Raw genomic sequence first — 18,218 nt, 5'->3', positions numbered from 1 at the left:
CAGACTGGGTAGATATCTGGGAGGCCACAGCCACAATCTCTATATGTGTCACCCACAAAGAACAGGCATACAAAACACTGATGAGATGGTACCTCACCCCCCTGAGACTCAAACAGATGGGCAGATTGGAATCAGACGCATGCTGGAAAGGCTGCGGCAACAAGGGGACTTACCTCCACCTATGGTGGGAGTGCACCCCCATAACACGGATCTGGCAACAGATCGCAGCCCTGGCTTCCGACATCCTACACACAGATATCCCACTCAACCCATGGATATGGCTACTATCCAAACCACACGCAGACATACCCAGAGCACAAAATAAGCTAGTAGCTAGGATAGCCCTAGCAACCAGACGGGCAATAGCAGAAAAATGGGGCAGCCCAGACATACCGACCATGGAGACCATCAAGAGGAAAATTGCAGATGCAATAAAAATGGACGAACTGTCCGCGATGGTGCATGATACGACAACACAATTCCCTAAAATATGGGATCCATGGTTCTACGAATTTCCAATCTCTGCATAAATAGGACGAAACCCCACTCACTCGACAATAGGCGCACCACACCAGGAGACAAACACTAAACACCACCGACCCCCGACTGGGGAACACTTCCCCCCCCCCTTTTTTTTCTTTTCTTCTTTCTCTCTCTCTCTAACCCCCTCTTTACCCCCCTGCCTACCCGCCTCCCTCCACCCCCACCCCAGCCCCCCACCCTACCCATATACCAGAACTCCCAATACCAGCGTCAAAGGCCTCACGGCCGGCAGCCACCAGCCAGTAAACACAACGCACCGATGACCGCAACAGCACAGACCTAGAACCCACGACAGACTACGTCCATAGACTAGACACCCCCACAAATCCAAAGAACACCTAGAACAACAACCCACAATCAGACCGAACAGACAGACTCCCAACACAACAGGAGACCTCAGACTCTGACATTACCCCACCCCCTCCCTCAACTGACTAGACCCCTCGACGCAACCACCGAGTTCTCCCCCACCTGTTAAGATATGAAACTGATGCACAATCGTCAATATATTGAAAACGCTGCAATCACTGTATTCTCTGGAAATCTAAATGTGTAATACTTGTGATATTGTAACAACAGAACGACTTCTGAGAACCAATGTAAACAGATATCGATTGTATGATTGTATCTTTCTCAATGCATCAATAAAAATAAAGAATTATATAAAATATATATATATATCAAGACGCCTTAACGAAGCCAGTAGTCCATAGCTTTAAACTGATAAGGGCGATAAGGCGCTCCAAGACCTAAGGCCAGACCCCTTTACAGAAGTAGACCGCCCAACACATACTGCCCGAAAAAGGGAATCCCAGGCACAATAACCAAAAAAATGAGTGAACTACCGCCACAAAGACTGAGTTTCTTGATATTGTGCCGTGCCTGTTATTGTTTGTTTCGTATGCAGTTACCTTTTAGCGATACCTTGCAAAAATAAAGAATTTAAAATTAAATAAATAAATATATCTCTTTTAAACATTAAAGGGGTCCTTGTAATGAAATTCTCTAAAACTTACCTTACAGAGACTGTTTCATTGCAGCGCCTGTTCCACCTACCATGAGGTCATACAAATTGATGATCTCTGGTCCAAAGGAATGCTTGTCAAAGAGGCCCTATGGCACATGCGTGGCATTCATCACACTGCCTTTCGGTGCACATATGTTAAGATGTATTAAAGAGACCACATCTCTGCACCAAGCCTCTAAATTAAAATTCAGTGGATGTAGTAGTTTTGGTACTTAGTGTCTATTTATGGCTTATAGCCATTGCAGAGTCCATCCATTAAGTTATCATTGTGACGTTGGTCACTATCGCTGGGAACATAAACTCTACCCTTCTCTCTGGCAGCTATTTTGGTAACTGTTGGCCTCCATTTCCCCCAGAGTTTCTACACCTTGTACTGGGATTACCGTATATACTCGAGTATAAGCCGAGTTTTTCAGCCCATTTTTTGGGCTGAAAAACCCCAACTCGGCTTATACTCGAGTCAGAGTCTGTATTATGGCAATTTGCATTGCCATAATACAGACTGGGGGGAGAGGGGGGCTGGCAGAGCTGTAACTTACCTGTTCTGCAGCTCCTGTCAGCTCTCTCCTCCTCCACGCCGTCCGTTCAGCACCTCGGTCAGCTCCCAGTGTAAATCTCGCGAGAGCCGCGGCTCTCGCGAGACTTACAGTGTGAGCTGACAGAGGGAGCTGCACGGACGGCGCAGAGGAGGAGAGAGCTGACAGGAGCTGCAGAACAGGTAAGTTACAGCTCTGACAGCCCCCCTCTCCCCCCCACTGAACTGCCACTGGACCACCAGGGAAGGAGAGCCCCCCTCCCTGCCATATATCAAGCAGGGAGGGGGGACCAAAAATAAATAAAATAAGAAATAATAATAAAAAATAATAATAATAATAATAAAAAAAAGGGGGTATAAGGACCACTGTGGGAGGGAGGGGGTGGGATAAGGACCACTATGGGAGGGAGGGGGGTATAAGGACCACTGTGGGAGGGGGGGGTATAAGGACCACTATGGGAGGGAGGGGGTGGGATAAGGACCACTATGGGAGGGAGGGGGGTATAAGGACCGCTATGGGAGGGAGGGGGGGGATAAGGACCACTATGGGAGGGAGGGGGGGGGGGATAAGGACCACTATGGGAGGGAGGGGGGGATAAGGACCACTATGGGAGGGAGGGGGGGGATAAGGACCACTATGGGAGGGAGGGGGTGGATAAGGACCACTATCGGAGGGAGGGGGTGGGATAAGGACCACTATGGGAGGGAGGGGGGGAGAAAAGGAACACTATGGGAGGGAGGGGGGGATAAGGACCACTATGGGAGGGAGGGAGGGGGGGATAAGGACCACTATGGGAGGAAGGGAGGGGGGGATAAGGACCACTATGTGAGGGAGGGGGATAAGGACCACTATGGGAGGGAGGGGGGGATAAGGACCACTATGGGAGGGAGGGGGGGATAAGGACCACTATGGGAGGGAGGGGGGGATAAGGACCACTATGGGAGGGAGGGGGGGATAAGGACCACTAGGGGAGGGGAGGGGGAAGTAAGGACCACTAGGGGAGGGGAGGGGGAAGTAAGGACCACTAGGGGAGGGGAGGGGGAAGTAAGGACCACTAGGGGAGGGGAGGGGGAAGTAAGGACCACTAGGGGAGGGGAGAGTCAGGACCACTGGGGGAGGGGGGTGAAGGAACACGGGGGTGGGGAGGTAAGGACCACTGAGGGAGGAGGAGGGGAGGTCAGGACATATGGGGGGGGGGGCAAATATCCTTGCACCGGCCCTGCACACACTGCATTCATACACTGCATTCATACACACACACACTGCACTCATACACACACACTGCATTCATACACACACACACTGCATTCATACACACACACACTGCATTCATACACACACACACTGCACTCATACACACGCTGCACTCATACACACTGCACTCATACACACACGCTGCACTCATACGCACACACTGCATTCATTATACACACACTGTAAATAAATATTCAATTAATATATTTTTTTTAGGATCTAATTTTATTTAGAAATTTACCAGTAGCTGCTGCATTTCCCACCCTAGTCGTATACTCGAGTCAATAAGTTTTCCCAGTTTTTTGGGGAAAAATTAGGGGCCTCGGCTTATATTCGGGTCGGCTTATACTCGAGTATATACGGTATATGTGACTGGATTTGCTGTTATGGAACTGTCTGTCTGTGTATTTTTGACACCTCTTGTAATTTACTTGATGTCTCTGTTGTTTAAGTGCCCATTATAGGTGCAGGGTGTGTATTATTTGTTAAATGTTTTGTGTGCTCTCCTGTCTGCTGCTGCTTTCTACAAACTAGGTGAATTTGGCTGTTGAGCCTGTACAGTGTCATCTGTTGGTAGCAACTGTAATGTGCACTACCTGAATAGCAAGACTCGATAATTTGCATGTTCCGGTACATTTGTTTATTATGGTTTCTGCATGCAGGGGAGATTTTTTTTACTTGGTTATTTTCTTTCTTACCCCTTTATAAATATGTTATTGTGTTATTATGATTTCCTGTATCTTTCCCCATATGATTTTATTTGTATTGGATTTTGAGTTTGTCACCATAGGTTTGATGCAATGAGTGTATAGGCTAGTCCAGAGTAAAATTAAAGCTGAGTTTGTTAGTTCTATCTTGAACTGTGTGTCCTGGTTTGTTATTTGGGAATCCCAGTAACAGTCTTCAGAACTGTTGTCTGACTTCTGGTCCCTTGATTCCTGGACAAGTTAAAAAGAACTTGGCCTGTAAAGTAAGTAGCTGGTCACAGTGCAGGCAGAGATGTGGATACCTGCCTGGAAAAGAAGCTGAAGAGGCAAACGCAGTGGGGGCAATACCTGACTGGAAGAGCATGGTCCAGGTGGAAGAAGTTCTCAGTTGACCCCAGTCAGGCTTTGGCGACTGGGGCTGAAACATCGCAAGGTAGGAAACTGACCTGGCGGAGGTAGTCAGTCAGAGTACAGGAGCTCCGTCACAATTATTGCTGCTGAAAAAATGTCAGGATTCAAATGAATGCAGAACATTGGACGGTTTACAAGGAAAACGAGGAAAAATTCAGAACAGAAAAATCAACTGCAACAGAATTGGTCATAAAGCCAGAGACAAATATGGATAAACAGTACTTCATTCTATACCTAATAAACACTTGTTAGGGCTTCTGTCCAGTCTGCTGAATACACTTGCATATGATGAATGATGTTGCTAGAAGTTCGCCACTGAGTTATTTTGAATGTACTGAATACAATTGTCAATTGACATCAAAGCATATATCTCAATGCTCAAATGGTATATTAATAATGATGGTAAAATTAAATGTTGTACTAGCGTGTGTTAAACTGCTGGGTTATGACATATTGGTTTTAGTTTTCACACTCCTTAAACTCGCTTGTTTCAATAGATGTAGTTATGTTTATTCATTATTCAGTGACGTATGGTAGCTTTAAAATTATCTTGGCATTTGGTATATTCCAGCTGCTCACTAAACATTTGTAATCATCCCCATACTTTCCTGAAAATTTGTCCCAGACTCTCCATTGATTAACTGCCATATCAGTTCTGTGGGAACAAGATCCCTGTAATGAAATGATGTAACCATTTTTTTCGCTCTTTAAAGTAATAGTTCTCAACATCTGTAGACTCTCACATGCTTTTGGAGAGTTATCTAATTGTGTTTTTCTGGAGGCAGCTTCTGATCAGTTAATGTCATCACCTATGTTGAGAAAAACCAGGGCCATTCCAAGCTTCAAGTATTCAGTTTCTTGTGAAAACGATAGAGAATCTCATCAGTATGCAAGGATAGCTGCAGAGACTGTCACATTATCTGCAGACTATGCCACCCTGATTAAAATGGGTTGTCACGAACAAGGCCACTCCATGTGTGCAAATGACTCGATTCAATGGTTGCAAGGGTTAAAATCATTTCTTTGTCTGTACTAGGCCCAAAAAGAATGATACAATTCCTCTTACCACCACCTATTTTAATAGAAACGCTGCCCCCCCCCCCCCCCCAGGACAGTTAAAAAAAAAAAAAAAATTAAAAAAAATGGGGATTTCTCGGTTACTAGAATTACTAGATAATCTAGATTTAAAAAAAATAAATAAATAAACGGTGAGGAATTAACAAAACCCTAGTACTCACTGAATTACCAGGTTCCTAGGTTTTCTTAGATATTCTATACATTTATATTTTATTTCATGTCCGTTTGCTAGGCTGTTTCTGCTCTGGAAGTGCAGAGTGTAGAATTCTCAGTTTTATGAGGCACAATAAATGCATTCAAAATCTGGTAGACAATATGTAACATTATATTTTTGTACAGTTGATTTTAATCTTACTATTAACATTAAAGGATCACTATAGTGTCAGGAAAACAAACTTGGTTTTCTGACACTATATAATCCTTACGAAAGGAGAGAGAAGAGGCTGTCTCTAAATCGTGTATGGAAAATCGTTAAAAAAATCATTAGAAAAAATATGTTGTTTAATAAGATACTAAAGACACACACAATGACTGACGAAGTTGCTAGTCACTCCTGACTCAGTAGTGGATACCTGAGGCAGACACGGTGGCTGCAGCTAGACAAACTACGTGAAGATGGGTACAGACGGGAAGACAATAGACAGAACATAAATGGACAAGAGACAGGGCAAGAACCACACTACACTAGTAAGTTAGTCCCCACCTTAGGAGTAGTACAATGCATACGATATGATTGCCTTGTTACGATTGACTGGCAGGATCGTAATGTGTGAATGCAGAGTAACTAAAGTCTCGAACAGAAATGCCAGTATGGCTGCAATATGCCAGAAATACCCCTACCTCTGAGAGGATAGGGGAAATCTGTAGTCAATACCGGGTATAGGGTGGGAACTTAGTTATAGGTGGGTGCGCTGTGCAACATATAAAGGTTAAAAAACTTATATCCTCTAAGGGAAAGTAACGTTTGTGATCAACTCTGGCGTTCCTATATTAATAGAGGGTATAGTGGTAGGTCAGCATCCCGGTATGCAACTGGTAAACTGTATGTGACAGTGTCTGTATAGGGATATATCCTGATATGCAGCTTGTGAAATACATATAGCAGTGTCTGTATATAAATATACAATTAAGGTGCTCGTGGTTACAGTGTCGTCTTATACCAGTATCCTGAACTTTGCCTCAAAGGGCACGAGGCTTCTCGTAAGGTTATGGTAGTGCTCGATGTACTGGGCACACATAAGCGCCTTGTAGACTTTGCCAATGAGAAGCATTCGAGTGGTTGGTGAATTAACCAAAGATATCCTGTGCCTACGTGGGCACCTAAATGGTTGGCCGAAATAATATTTGTTGTAACGGGCTATTCACGGCTATGCCTTGGTGGGCACCTAGCTCTTGCCGTGCCGATTACCAAACCATATAGTTAACGAAAGATATCACCTGTGCCTTCGTGGGCACCTAAACGATAAACAATATTCTGCTAACAGTTTCGCCAGACATATAGGTTGACAAAAGATATCACCTGTGCCTTCGTGGGCACCTAAATGGTTAACAATATTCTGCTACCAATATTAGCAGACACATAAGTTGACGAAGGGTATCACCTGTGCCTACAGGGGCACAACAAACCACATAGTAAACGGTAGATATCACCTGTGCCTTCGTGGGCACCTAAATGGTTAACAGAATTCTACTGCCTATATTGACAGACAAATAAGTTCACGGAGTGCATCACCTGTGCCTCCGTGGGCACCGAACTGGTTAACAGAAAGCTGTATATTAACAGACCCTCCAGATAGCAAAAGAGAACGAAAACTCCTGTGTCTAAGTCGGTACCTAAACGGTTAACAAAATTGCTGCTTCCTATTGATGGCTATACTCAGCTGTGCCTTTGTGGGCACCTAGCTCTGACCGTTCAATTTGACAGACCATCTAGTAAACAGGGGATATCCTGTGCCTTCGTGGGCACCTAAATGTATGATAAGATACTACTTGCTATTAGCAGCTATTCTAAGCTGTGCCTTCGTGGGCACCTAGCTCAAGCTGTACAAATTAACAAATAAAATAAAAGTTGATAACACCGGGTCCGATATCTGACCCGGTGTTATCAACTTTTATTTTATTTACTGCTCGTGTGACCTTACACGATAAATCTCATAATATCTGAGCAATTTGAGCTATTTACGCTCAGTTACACCGAGGATCATTGGACTCTGATCATAGGTTCCAGTCAGCATCCTAGTCTGTTAATTTGTACAGCTTGAGCTAGGTGCCCACGAAGGCACAGCTTAGAATAGCTGCTAATAGCAAGTAGTATCTTATCATACATTTAGGTGCCCACGAAGGCACAGGATATCCCCTGTTTACTAGATGGTCTGTCAAATTGAACGGTCAGAGCTAGGTGCCCACAAAGGCACAGCTGAGTATAGCCATCAATAGGAAGCAGCAATTTTGTTAACCGTTTAGGTACCGACTTAGACACAGGAGTTTTCGTTCTCTTTTGCTATCTGGAGGGTCTGTTAATATACAGCTTTCTGTTAACCAGTTCGGTGCCCACGGAGGCACAGGTGATGCACTCCGTGAACTTATTTGTCTGTCAATATAGGCAGTAGAATTCTGTTAACCATTTAGGTGCCCACGAAGGCACAGGTGATATCTACCGTTTACTATGTGGTTTGTTGTGCCCCTGTAGGCACAGGTGATACCCTTCGTCAACTTATGTGTCTGCTAATATTGGTAGCAGAATATTGTTAACCATTTAGGTGCCCACGAAGGCACAGGTGATATCTTTTGTCAACCTATATGTCTGGCGAAACTGTTAGCAGAATATTGTTTATCGTTTAGGTGCCCACGAAGGCACAGGTGATATCTTTCGTTAACTATATGGTTTGGTAATCGGCACGGCAAGAGCTAGGTGCCCACCAAGGCATAGCCGTGAATAGCCCGTTACAACAAATATTATTTCGGCCAACCATTTAGGTGCCCACGTAGGCACAGGATATCTTTGGTTAATTCACCAACCACTCGAATGCTTCTCATTGGCAAAGTCTACAAGGCGCTTATGTGTGCCCAGTACATCGAGCACTACCATAACCTTACGAGAAGCCTCGTGCCCTTTGAGGCAAAGTTCAGGATACTGGTATAAGACGACACTGTAACCACGAGCACCTTAATTGTATATTTATATACAGACACTGCTATATGTATTTCACAAGCTGCATATCAGGATATATCCCTATACAGACACTGTCACATACAGTTTACCAGTTGCATACCGGGATGCTGACCTACCACTATACCCTCTATTAATATAGGAACGCCAGAGTTGATCACAAACTTTACTTTCCCTTAGAGGATATAAGTTTTTTAACCTTTATATGTTGCACAGCGCACCCACCTATAACTAAGTTCCCACCCTATACCCGGTATTGACTACAGATTTCCCCTATCCTCTCAGAGGTAGGGGTATTTCTGGCATATTGCAGCCATACTGGCATTTCTGTTCGAGACTTTAGTTACTCTGCATTCACACATTACGATCCTGCCAGTCAATCGTAACAAGGCAATCATATCGTATGCATTGTACTACTCCTAAGGTGGGGACTAACTTACTAGTGTAGTGTGGTTCTTGCCCTGTCTCTTGTCCATTTATGTTCTGTCTATTGTCTTCCCGTCTGTACCCATCTTCACGTAGTTTGTCTAGCTGCAGCCACCGTGTCTGCCTCAGGTATCCACTACTGAGTCAGGAGTGACTAGCAACTTCGTCAGTCATTGTGTGTGTCTTTAGTATCTTATTAAACAACATATTTTTTCTAATGATTTTTTTAACGATTTTCCATACACGATTTAGAGACAGCCTCTTCTCTCTCCTTTCGTATTTATCTACTTAGGGTTACCCCCTGTGCTGTCACTTTATATAGGACCAACCCCTTTAATATATATAATCCTTAGGTCCCTCCCCTCCCCCTCAGCCACTTACCTTTATCCGGCACCTCTCCTCCCCCTCTGACGTCAGCTCCCGAGTGGAGCCGAATGTGCATGCGCGGCCAGAGCCACGCACATTAAAAACGCCTATAGGAAAGCATTTCTCAGTGCTTTCCTGTGGACGTTCTGTGTGCTCAATGCGATTTTCACATTAAGTGTCGGGGAAGCGCCTATAGCGGCTGTCAGGAAGACAGCCACTAAAGGCTGGATTAACCCTGCAGTGTAAACATAGCAGTTTCTCTGGGGGACCTGGCATCCAGACCACTTCATTGAGCTGAAGTGGTCTGGGTGCCTATAGTGGTCCTTCAACTACAACATTTGAACAAAGTGTTCAAAACTTGTAAAAATGTAATGTCATTTTTATTTTTTCTTCCCTCAGCAATTAACCTTTACGCTCTGACTAGCTTCAGTCTATCTTTTACACTTAATTTCAAAATGAAGAATAGATTGGTCGTCACTAAGTTTGCGCTTTCTCAAGTTAATCTAAGAGTTTTTTTTCTTGTGACCCATGCTGTCGTAGAAAATTATATAGAAACTAGTACAATGGTAGATTGTTTGGGGTGGGTTACTGGCAAATGAGCATTAGAATAGTTACTCAGACTGACTTATGTATCATTCAAGCGTATCAATTTTGTTAATGCAGCAAAATGCTAAAACTGTCAAACTTTAGCATTACTTTTTTTAAATAACAAATTATAATTTAATATAAGTTGAAACAGTTGCTACTGGAAGCCAAAAGTACTCATTTAACAATTTGCAACCACTCTTTGATAATGCCATTTGTCCATGCATGACAGCTTTGCTTCCGTTAATTATTCTAAAATATTCTACATCGAAACTAATACTAATATTATTTTATAATACTAATCCTAATTCAAGGTTTTCTTTTGTTGGTGGTGTTTGTTATAGCGCCAATCCATGGTAAAATCTTTTATTCAATGGCAACAATGTATCATACAGAATCCCTGATTCAAGTGTCAAAAAAATGAAACAGAATCATTTATTCTGATAGCAGAGAAACGACAATAAAAATGCCTCAGATTTCAAAAACATTGAAAGGTTGCATTGGGTGTGAGTCATGTATATGACTGAAAGAAAAAAAAAAAAGAATTAGAAATATGGACCTCATACTTTCTTTCACTAATCAGACATATAACCTTGAGCAATGTAGTGTTTGCTTGACACACACAGAGCATTTTTTTTAAAGTTGATCTGTCTGCTTTGAGGTTGTTGTTTTTTTTTTCTCAATAAATGTATTTTCAGTAGTAAAAAATATAAAACAGTCTGATATTATTATTATTATTATTATTTATATAGCGCCATCAGATTCCGTAGCGCTGTAATATGGGTGGGCTAACAGACATGTAATTGTAACCAGACAACTGTACGTACAGGAACTGAGGGGGTGGAGGGCCCTGCTCAATGAGATTACATTCTAGAGTTTACCAATTACAATAAACAAATGCAGTTTTTGCCCACAAAATTCTATTTTTGTTTCTGGACTGCATTTATTAAAGGGACACTATACTCACCAGAACAACTACAGCTTAATGTAGTTGTTCTGGTGAGTATAATCATTATATGCAAGCATTTTCTATGCAAACACTGCCTTTTCTCTGAAAAGGCAGTGTTTACATTGCCCCTAGGGATACCTCCAAGTGGCTGCCACTCAGATGGCCACTGGAGGTGATTCATGGCTCAGTGCTGCACAGTAGGCAACACTGCTGTTCAGCATCCCCACGCTCTGCATTGGAACGCTGAACTTTCGTCATAGAGATGCATTGATTCAATGGTGGGTTCTGCACTCTAGGGTCAGGAATACATGGTTGTGTTCCTGATCCTACAGTGTTCCTTAAATTAAACCAGCAAAATATGCCAATGTCTCCAGATTTCCTTTCTGAAATGTAAGACATAATTTTCCATTCATAAATGTATAAATTGTCAAATTTAGATTGTGCTAGCAGAATTAATATCAAACGTGGTTTTAAAAGAAAAAAATAATAAATGTCTTTCCCCACCTTTCAATTAATTATCCACATGCAAGTCTATGCCAGTGATTGAGTGACAGGGGAGAGCAGGAGAACCTGTTTCAGGTAGTTATTGTTCAATGAATCATACATTTTCTTTGAAAAAATGCAGCTCCCGCTTGATGGAGCACTATAGGTATGTAATGACAGTTAATTACTTTGTTGGGTGGGTGTTTACATTAGCATGTCTACTTTTAGAAAATATATAATTTATCACTGGTTTCCGTGGTAATCTGTCCTTATTTAGCACTTTACCCCAGAATAGCACCTGTTTTTGCCTTACTAAGTATCCCCTCTAGAGAGTACATCAGCTAGAGATAGACCTGAACCCTCTTAATTGTTTATTTAATATATAATATACAGTAACAAACACTATAGAGTTAAGAATGCAAATCAAATGAAATTACAGAAAAATATATAATTTTACTTAACTTGACTCCCCTGGTGAGCCATTATCCATGTGACTGCCTTGCCTCCCTGATGCTTCCCCGAAGGGTGCTGCTCCAAACAGAATCTTCTCATAAAGAAGCGGGGGAGCATTCAGTGTTTGCATACAGTGGATATGCTGAACATAAATTCTGTGATCTTTGGATGACTGAAACCAGGAAGTACCTCTAATGGCTGTCCAAATGTATTTCAAAAAGTCAGCCTTTACAGAGCTCAGCCTGCAGGGAAAGCCTCTAGACACCAGAACCCAAGAATATGAGAGTGTGCAAAATCTCAGAGAAAATTCAATAGCTTGTCCTAAATATCCGAAATACAGACAAATTCCCTCTTCATAAGAGATCTGAACTGCTCTGGTGGGTTGGTTCAGCCTGATATGCAAATGGTATAGACTCAGTCTGTAATGGCACAAGTGATCTCGAACATTTTTTTTTAGATCTGAGCGGGGACAAAGGGCAAGCTATTAAGATTTCTGAGTTTTTGCCCTTAATCAAATGTCTCATATTCTATGTTTTTGTTGCAATGCATTTAGTTGGGCTGGACTGAAGTTTAAAGGGTAATACACCAGTGGACCCCGTGCATCAACTACACCTCACTGATTAGGTCGAAAGAAGGCTGAAACAATTGTCCAGGTTGCTATACCTCTCGTGCAGAAGGGAACTTGGCATATTTAATATCTGATCTGCACTCACAGGCTGGGTTTGGCAGATGCCAGGAGAATGTTACCTGCCTCACTGGATTGTGCCAGTAGTAAGGTTTGGAGGATCGGTAATGGGATGGGGACTTTTTTCAGGAGTTTGGCTAGGCCCTTTTCAGTGAAGGTAAATCCAAATGCTTCAGCAAATCAAGACATTTCACACAATGCTATGCTTCCAACTTTGTGGAAACACTGTGGGGAAAGTGATTTTATATTCCAACATGACTGCACCTCTGTGCACAAAGCAAGGTATAATCATTTTATATAATATATATATTTGTATGATTTTGGTGTGGAATATTTACTCTTACATTCACAACAACTCAGTATAACATGAATATATCGTAACATGACAGACGTATATAAAAAAAAAAAAAAAAATCCAGCTGCAGGCAAGTTGATAAAATGTTTGAAAATGTACTATTTTGACCTGAATTGTTTTATCGGTTGTCAATTTAACTCAGCAGTCGAAAACCAAATATTTGCACAGCTGTATTAAACAATGTATGGATGTGATGTGCAATTTTCCAAAGAGGAACTGTTGCTTCTGAGGTAATGACACATAGTAGCTAAATTAGTTGTACTTTAAAAATAAAATAAAAAATAATAATAAATACATATATATATTTTAATTTGTATCAAAGGCTGCTGGATGTGGGAGTGATGTAACTGATGACTTGACTTTCAGGCCTGCATAGAATTTTAGACATATGAGAATACTTGAGAATTGTTTGAAAATTAGCACATTAATTGTGTTCTTGTACAAAAGTACAAAAAAAAAACAAAAAACTGTTAATTGTCCATATTTTATAAGTCAATATATGGAAGTAGAAAAAAAAAGGCAAGACCATTTATATTAGTAACACACGAGTTGGTTTTGTTTTAATATGCTGCCTTAAAAACAGATCACTGACCTGTCAATTTATTTTGAAATTAAATTTTTTCGGCAACTATTCAACTTAAGATAATTTATGCTGTTGCTTAGCCATTACCTAAGGTGTAACTGGCACTCATCGTTCATTTCTGTGTAGTGCTTGTAAACTATATCATAAGATAGTTTATACCATCATTTAATTTTCCTGGCTGTATTCTGTAGTAATACCATATATTATTTTTATTACTGGTATTTATATAGCACCAGCATATTCCGTAGCGCTTTACAATATTATAAAAGGGGGAGATTTCACAATAAATTAGACCATTTCAAAAACTTACAGGAACAATAGGTTGAAGAGGACCCTGCTCAAACGAGCTTACAGTCTATACAACCGCAGTAGCTATGTTAAGATTTAAGGTCCCTCGTATTACACCCCTTATTTAGGCCTAGGACCATCTTTCTTAGCTTGGCATAGTATGGCCATGAAAAGAGGTAATGATACATCTGAATATATTTTACTTGTTCCCGGCTAATTCATGGCATTATCACTGAAGATTAGTGCCCAAGCAATACATAAACCTTCTGGTTAAGAACATGGACGTGTAAATGAAATTGTTTTTGGAAGCTTGAAGCTGTAGAGGTGCTTATGTCAAGGCAATTGGGTTTAATGAAGGTTGATGGAGAAGACCAGGTGGCTGCTTTGCAAATTACTTCTCCCAAGGTGTAAACTGCAGCTGCCCAAAAGGTTGAGGTCTGACATTCTTCATGACACCAGCTGGACAGACCTATGAAAGTGCTGCACCCAAGTGTTTGATACCAGATCTGTGTGAATTTATAACCAGAGGAGCAGGTAAAGGATAGAATATGCAGATCTTCTGAAGACTCTAAGCACCAGTAGTGATATACAGTGAATCCACCTTGGAACAATATCTTGGCATGTGCCAAGCAGAAATTTAAAGGAGACCACGAAGCTCAGAAGCCTTTACAAGTGTTGAGGACATTTTAACCCAAGGGTGCTTGATTGTGGTACACCCAATACTATATGAAACGCGTGGGTCCATATCGGTCTAAACACATGGCTTGCTCTCTGATCTTCACTGCGTTTATAACAGCTGCTCTTGTTGACTGGCCTCCCAGGAAAGATGCTAATTAATCGTTTTATCCAAAAGTGGCTTTGCAAAAAAGTGTGGGGTTCTGCAAGGTCACTACGTATATATCTTTGTCTTAACATTCTAAAGGAATGCTCTTATTTCTGGTTTTCCAGTGAATCGTCAGAGGACTGTCATCCAGCTAGTATGATTTTCCTTTTTAATTAGACTCTTCTTGTAGACAAGTCTGTTCGTGTTAATGTTTCTTCCCCCGCCCTGTGGTGAGTTTCTTTTATTTGATGCAAAATATTTAGTGATTTTCAGCTTCTGGCTTTCATTTAACCATGACTTGCTGCTCTTAATTATTTAAGAATGATTTTCATCTTTGCTTTTATTTGACTTTTATGTGTTATGAAACCAGAATCCCCTTGTAAACCGCCTGGTGTGTTTTGGGTGGATTTTTGTTTGCGCTGCAGTTTAATTAACTCGTGTCCTGGAATGAACAGCTCCAGAAGCTTACATTCCCAATCTCATTACTTTAAGGTTTGCACCCAGTATATTGCACTATTTGCTCATATTCATATCCAAGAATATGAGTTGAAATGGCATGTTTTATATACTATAGTAGTGATGGCTAATTTGGAGCAACACACGTTACAGAGCTACATTTCCCTTGATTCTTAAAGGAACACTTCACTGCCCAAATACAAAATACATCAAAATCACTGTTTAGTACATGCATTTAACAAGCTTATACCTCATTGGAGGTATATCTAAAAACAGCTTGCAAAACCTGCAGTTCTCTTTTCTGCTGCCTTTGCAAGCCTTCTCCTTGTAACCCCACCCAGACTTTCTCTGGCTGTCCAATCACAGACTTCCCAATGCAGCTCAATGAGCAATTGCCGGTTTTCCACTGAGCTAACCAAACCAGGAAGTAACATGACCTGTTGTCTGCTTGGAAGCCAGGGGGTAGTAACCAGGTCAATTTACTTGAGAGTAAATTTCTATTGAAATCTGCACTATTTGCAAACTGAAAAAAAGAAAACACACTCTTAACACATAAAGCTTTTCATCATTGCTTTAGGGGTCTGGAGTGTTCTTTTAAAGAGAATCAGGGAAAAGGCAGTTTAGAGGCAATCTGCAGTCCCCAGGTTAAGTGTCCGGGTACTATAAGAACTTAAATAAAAAGTAAAACCTTAATAAAAGCAGATATATTAGGCCATCTGCAAAACATGAATCACACGAAGACTGTGTTCATTGTCATATCAATTGGCTTCAGTGAAGTTTCGTGGACTGGGACATGAAGGTTATTAAATCCCTGTTCTCACCTGGTCAAGTGACAGACCAGTGATGGGATTGTTGTGTAGGTAAAGCCTTCTTACAGTAGTTCTCACTATCCGTATTGTCTGATCTCGAAATTAGTCTGATAGCACTTTCCATTGCTGGTATTGTATGGATCTTTGAAAGAACAGGCTCCGATTTAAAAGCTCTTGCTTTAAAGATTTTTTTTTTTCACCTCATGCACGCGGGCATGCATGTCCATTGAAACTTCCAGCAATTCAATTTTCGTTATCTGTGTATGTTGACTATATAGCTTTGTTTGCACCATTCATTTCCACGGCAAATGGCATAACTAAAACTGTAAATTGAGCTATTCTACATGTGTTATTTTAAACATTACCCCCCTTTATTTTTTGCAGGTGTTGACCCAGCACTACAGAAAGATCATCGGAACCAGAATTCATCAGGATCCCCTGCGGCTCCAGCACAGTCATCCTCTAAGTATCATAGAGCCAGATCTGGAGGGGCCAGAGATGAACGGTATCGCTCAGGTACACACAGAAAACTGAACGTTTAATGAGGATGTGATGTCAAACAAAAATGTATCTTAAAGAGGAAGCTCCACCTCAAATGTAAAAATTAGTGTACACATTCTCTGTGATGAGAACTTGCTAAGCTTTCTTCCTGCCTTTCCTTTCTTGCAAATAAACTTGGAGATGTTCAGTGAGACAATATAAGCAAGCACCATAGATTTTAGAAACCTTACAGTCTCTGCCTTGCTTGATGTCTGTTGCAGAACATGTTATGTTTGAATTATTCCTTAAGCGAGTCTACTGGCTACAACAGCGATTAATGTCTTTGGTCATGCCTTCCTGTCAGCTTTATCAGTGTTTAAGCATTTTGCCCATTGCATTTAAAAAGCAAAATTTCAGATTAAGCATGTTTGGAGGTCAAAACTATTTTAATCAACTAGCTATTTGTTTTCTGTATGGCTTGGATGGCTGGAATGTTGCACATCACTTCTTATTCTACTATATTTACAAGGAAATAAATAAATAAAGGTGCAAAAGGTGGAATTTATATCTCTAGACAGGAAGTTTTATTTTATTATTATTCTAGTCCTGCCGTGCGCAAGCAGCAGGACATCCTTGCGGGATTGTTGCCGGGCAGGGAGTGGGTCTCCAGCAGATGCAGGGCTGGACTGGCACCCGGGGGGCCACACATTTAGTTGTGGCAGACAGCTAGTTACAGGTAGGTCCGAAGAGTGACAGCAGCCAGCCGCTCCTTACAATTTACAGGGCTTAAGACTGCCTGGATACTGAGTGATGTCATATTCCTGTGGCTGACGCTCTGTGCAGCCAAGAGAGAACCTGGGACAGGTTTCACACCCACTGCTGAACATCCAGGCAGTTGCTGGCTACAATAGCAATGTTGTTGCTTTAGCAGATTAGAGAATTTTCTAGATCAGCTATTTTTGTCTCCATTTTTCCCTTCAGTCTAGATTATAGAGCAGCGGTTCCCAACATATATATAACTATAGAGCAGCACCACAACATATCATATAATCATAGCACCAGGAAGCATACCTCCCTCTACCCTGTTGGTTCTACAAAACTGGAGGGGAGATGAGAGATCGCCCTCTCCGACCTGCTAGACGTGTAATGCTGCAGCCGGCAGGGGAGGGAGAGAGGACCCGGGGGAGCTCTAACCTGCTGCTCTGCCAAGTTATCCTTTAACAAGCTCGGAGTTAGCACGGCAACGCTCTGAATCTCACAAGAGTGCTAGAGCTGCTAGAGTTCACTCACCACTTGGACCACCAGGGCTCCTCCACCAGTGATTAGTGCTGTCCCCCCTCCCAGGCAAAGGTACGCAGGGAGGGGGGGATATAAAAAATATTTTTAGTTTTTTTTTTTTTTTTAAACAAAAAAATAAATCAAAGTATATATTTATCTGCCCTCCTACCCCCACAGACCCACAATAACGCCCCCCATACACACGCACACTGCCCCCCCATACACACGCACACTGCCCCCCCATACACACGCACACTGCCCCCCCATACTCACACACACACACACACACACTGCCCTTCTTCCCCCCCTCCCCCTCCCCCCATACAGACACACTGTACCTGTTTGACTACCAGTTTTGACTTAAACAGTTTGACTACTTACTCTGGGAAGGCATTACGGCACTACTGACACCATACAAAGTGCTGTAGTAGTTATTGTGCCTGGATTGTTTCTTTAAATAATCTACCAGTACCCC

The 18,218-nt window shown here is 41.9% G+C and overlaps 1 protein-coding gene across 2 annotated transcripts in view; it reads left to right on the top strand.

Moving 5' to 3' along the window:
- DIP2B (disco interacting protein 2 homolog B) overlaps window positions 1-18,218 on the top strand; it is a 188,940-nt gene that overhangs the window by 109,373 nt on the left and 61,349 nt on the right. For both annotated transcript variants that reach the window (XM_063428160.1, XM_063428156.1), the window contains exon 3: window positions 16,370-16,501. In XM_063428160.1, coding sequence (XP_063284230.1) covers window positions 16,370-16,501 — 132 coding nt within the window. The remainder of the gene's footprint in view (window positions 1-16,369; window positions 16,502-18,218) is intronic.

Source organism: Pelobates fuscus, chromosome 1, assembly GCF_036172605.1.
Source record: "Pelobates fuscus isolate aPelFus1 chromosome 1, aPelFus1.pri, whole genome shotgun sequence".
NCBI classification, from domain to species: domain Eukaryota; kingdom Metazoa; phylum Chordata; class Amphibia; order Anura; family Pelobatidae; genus Pelobates; species Pelobates fuscus.
This window is presented reverse-complemented; position numbering and strand designations above follow the sequence as displayed.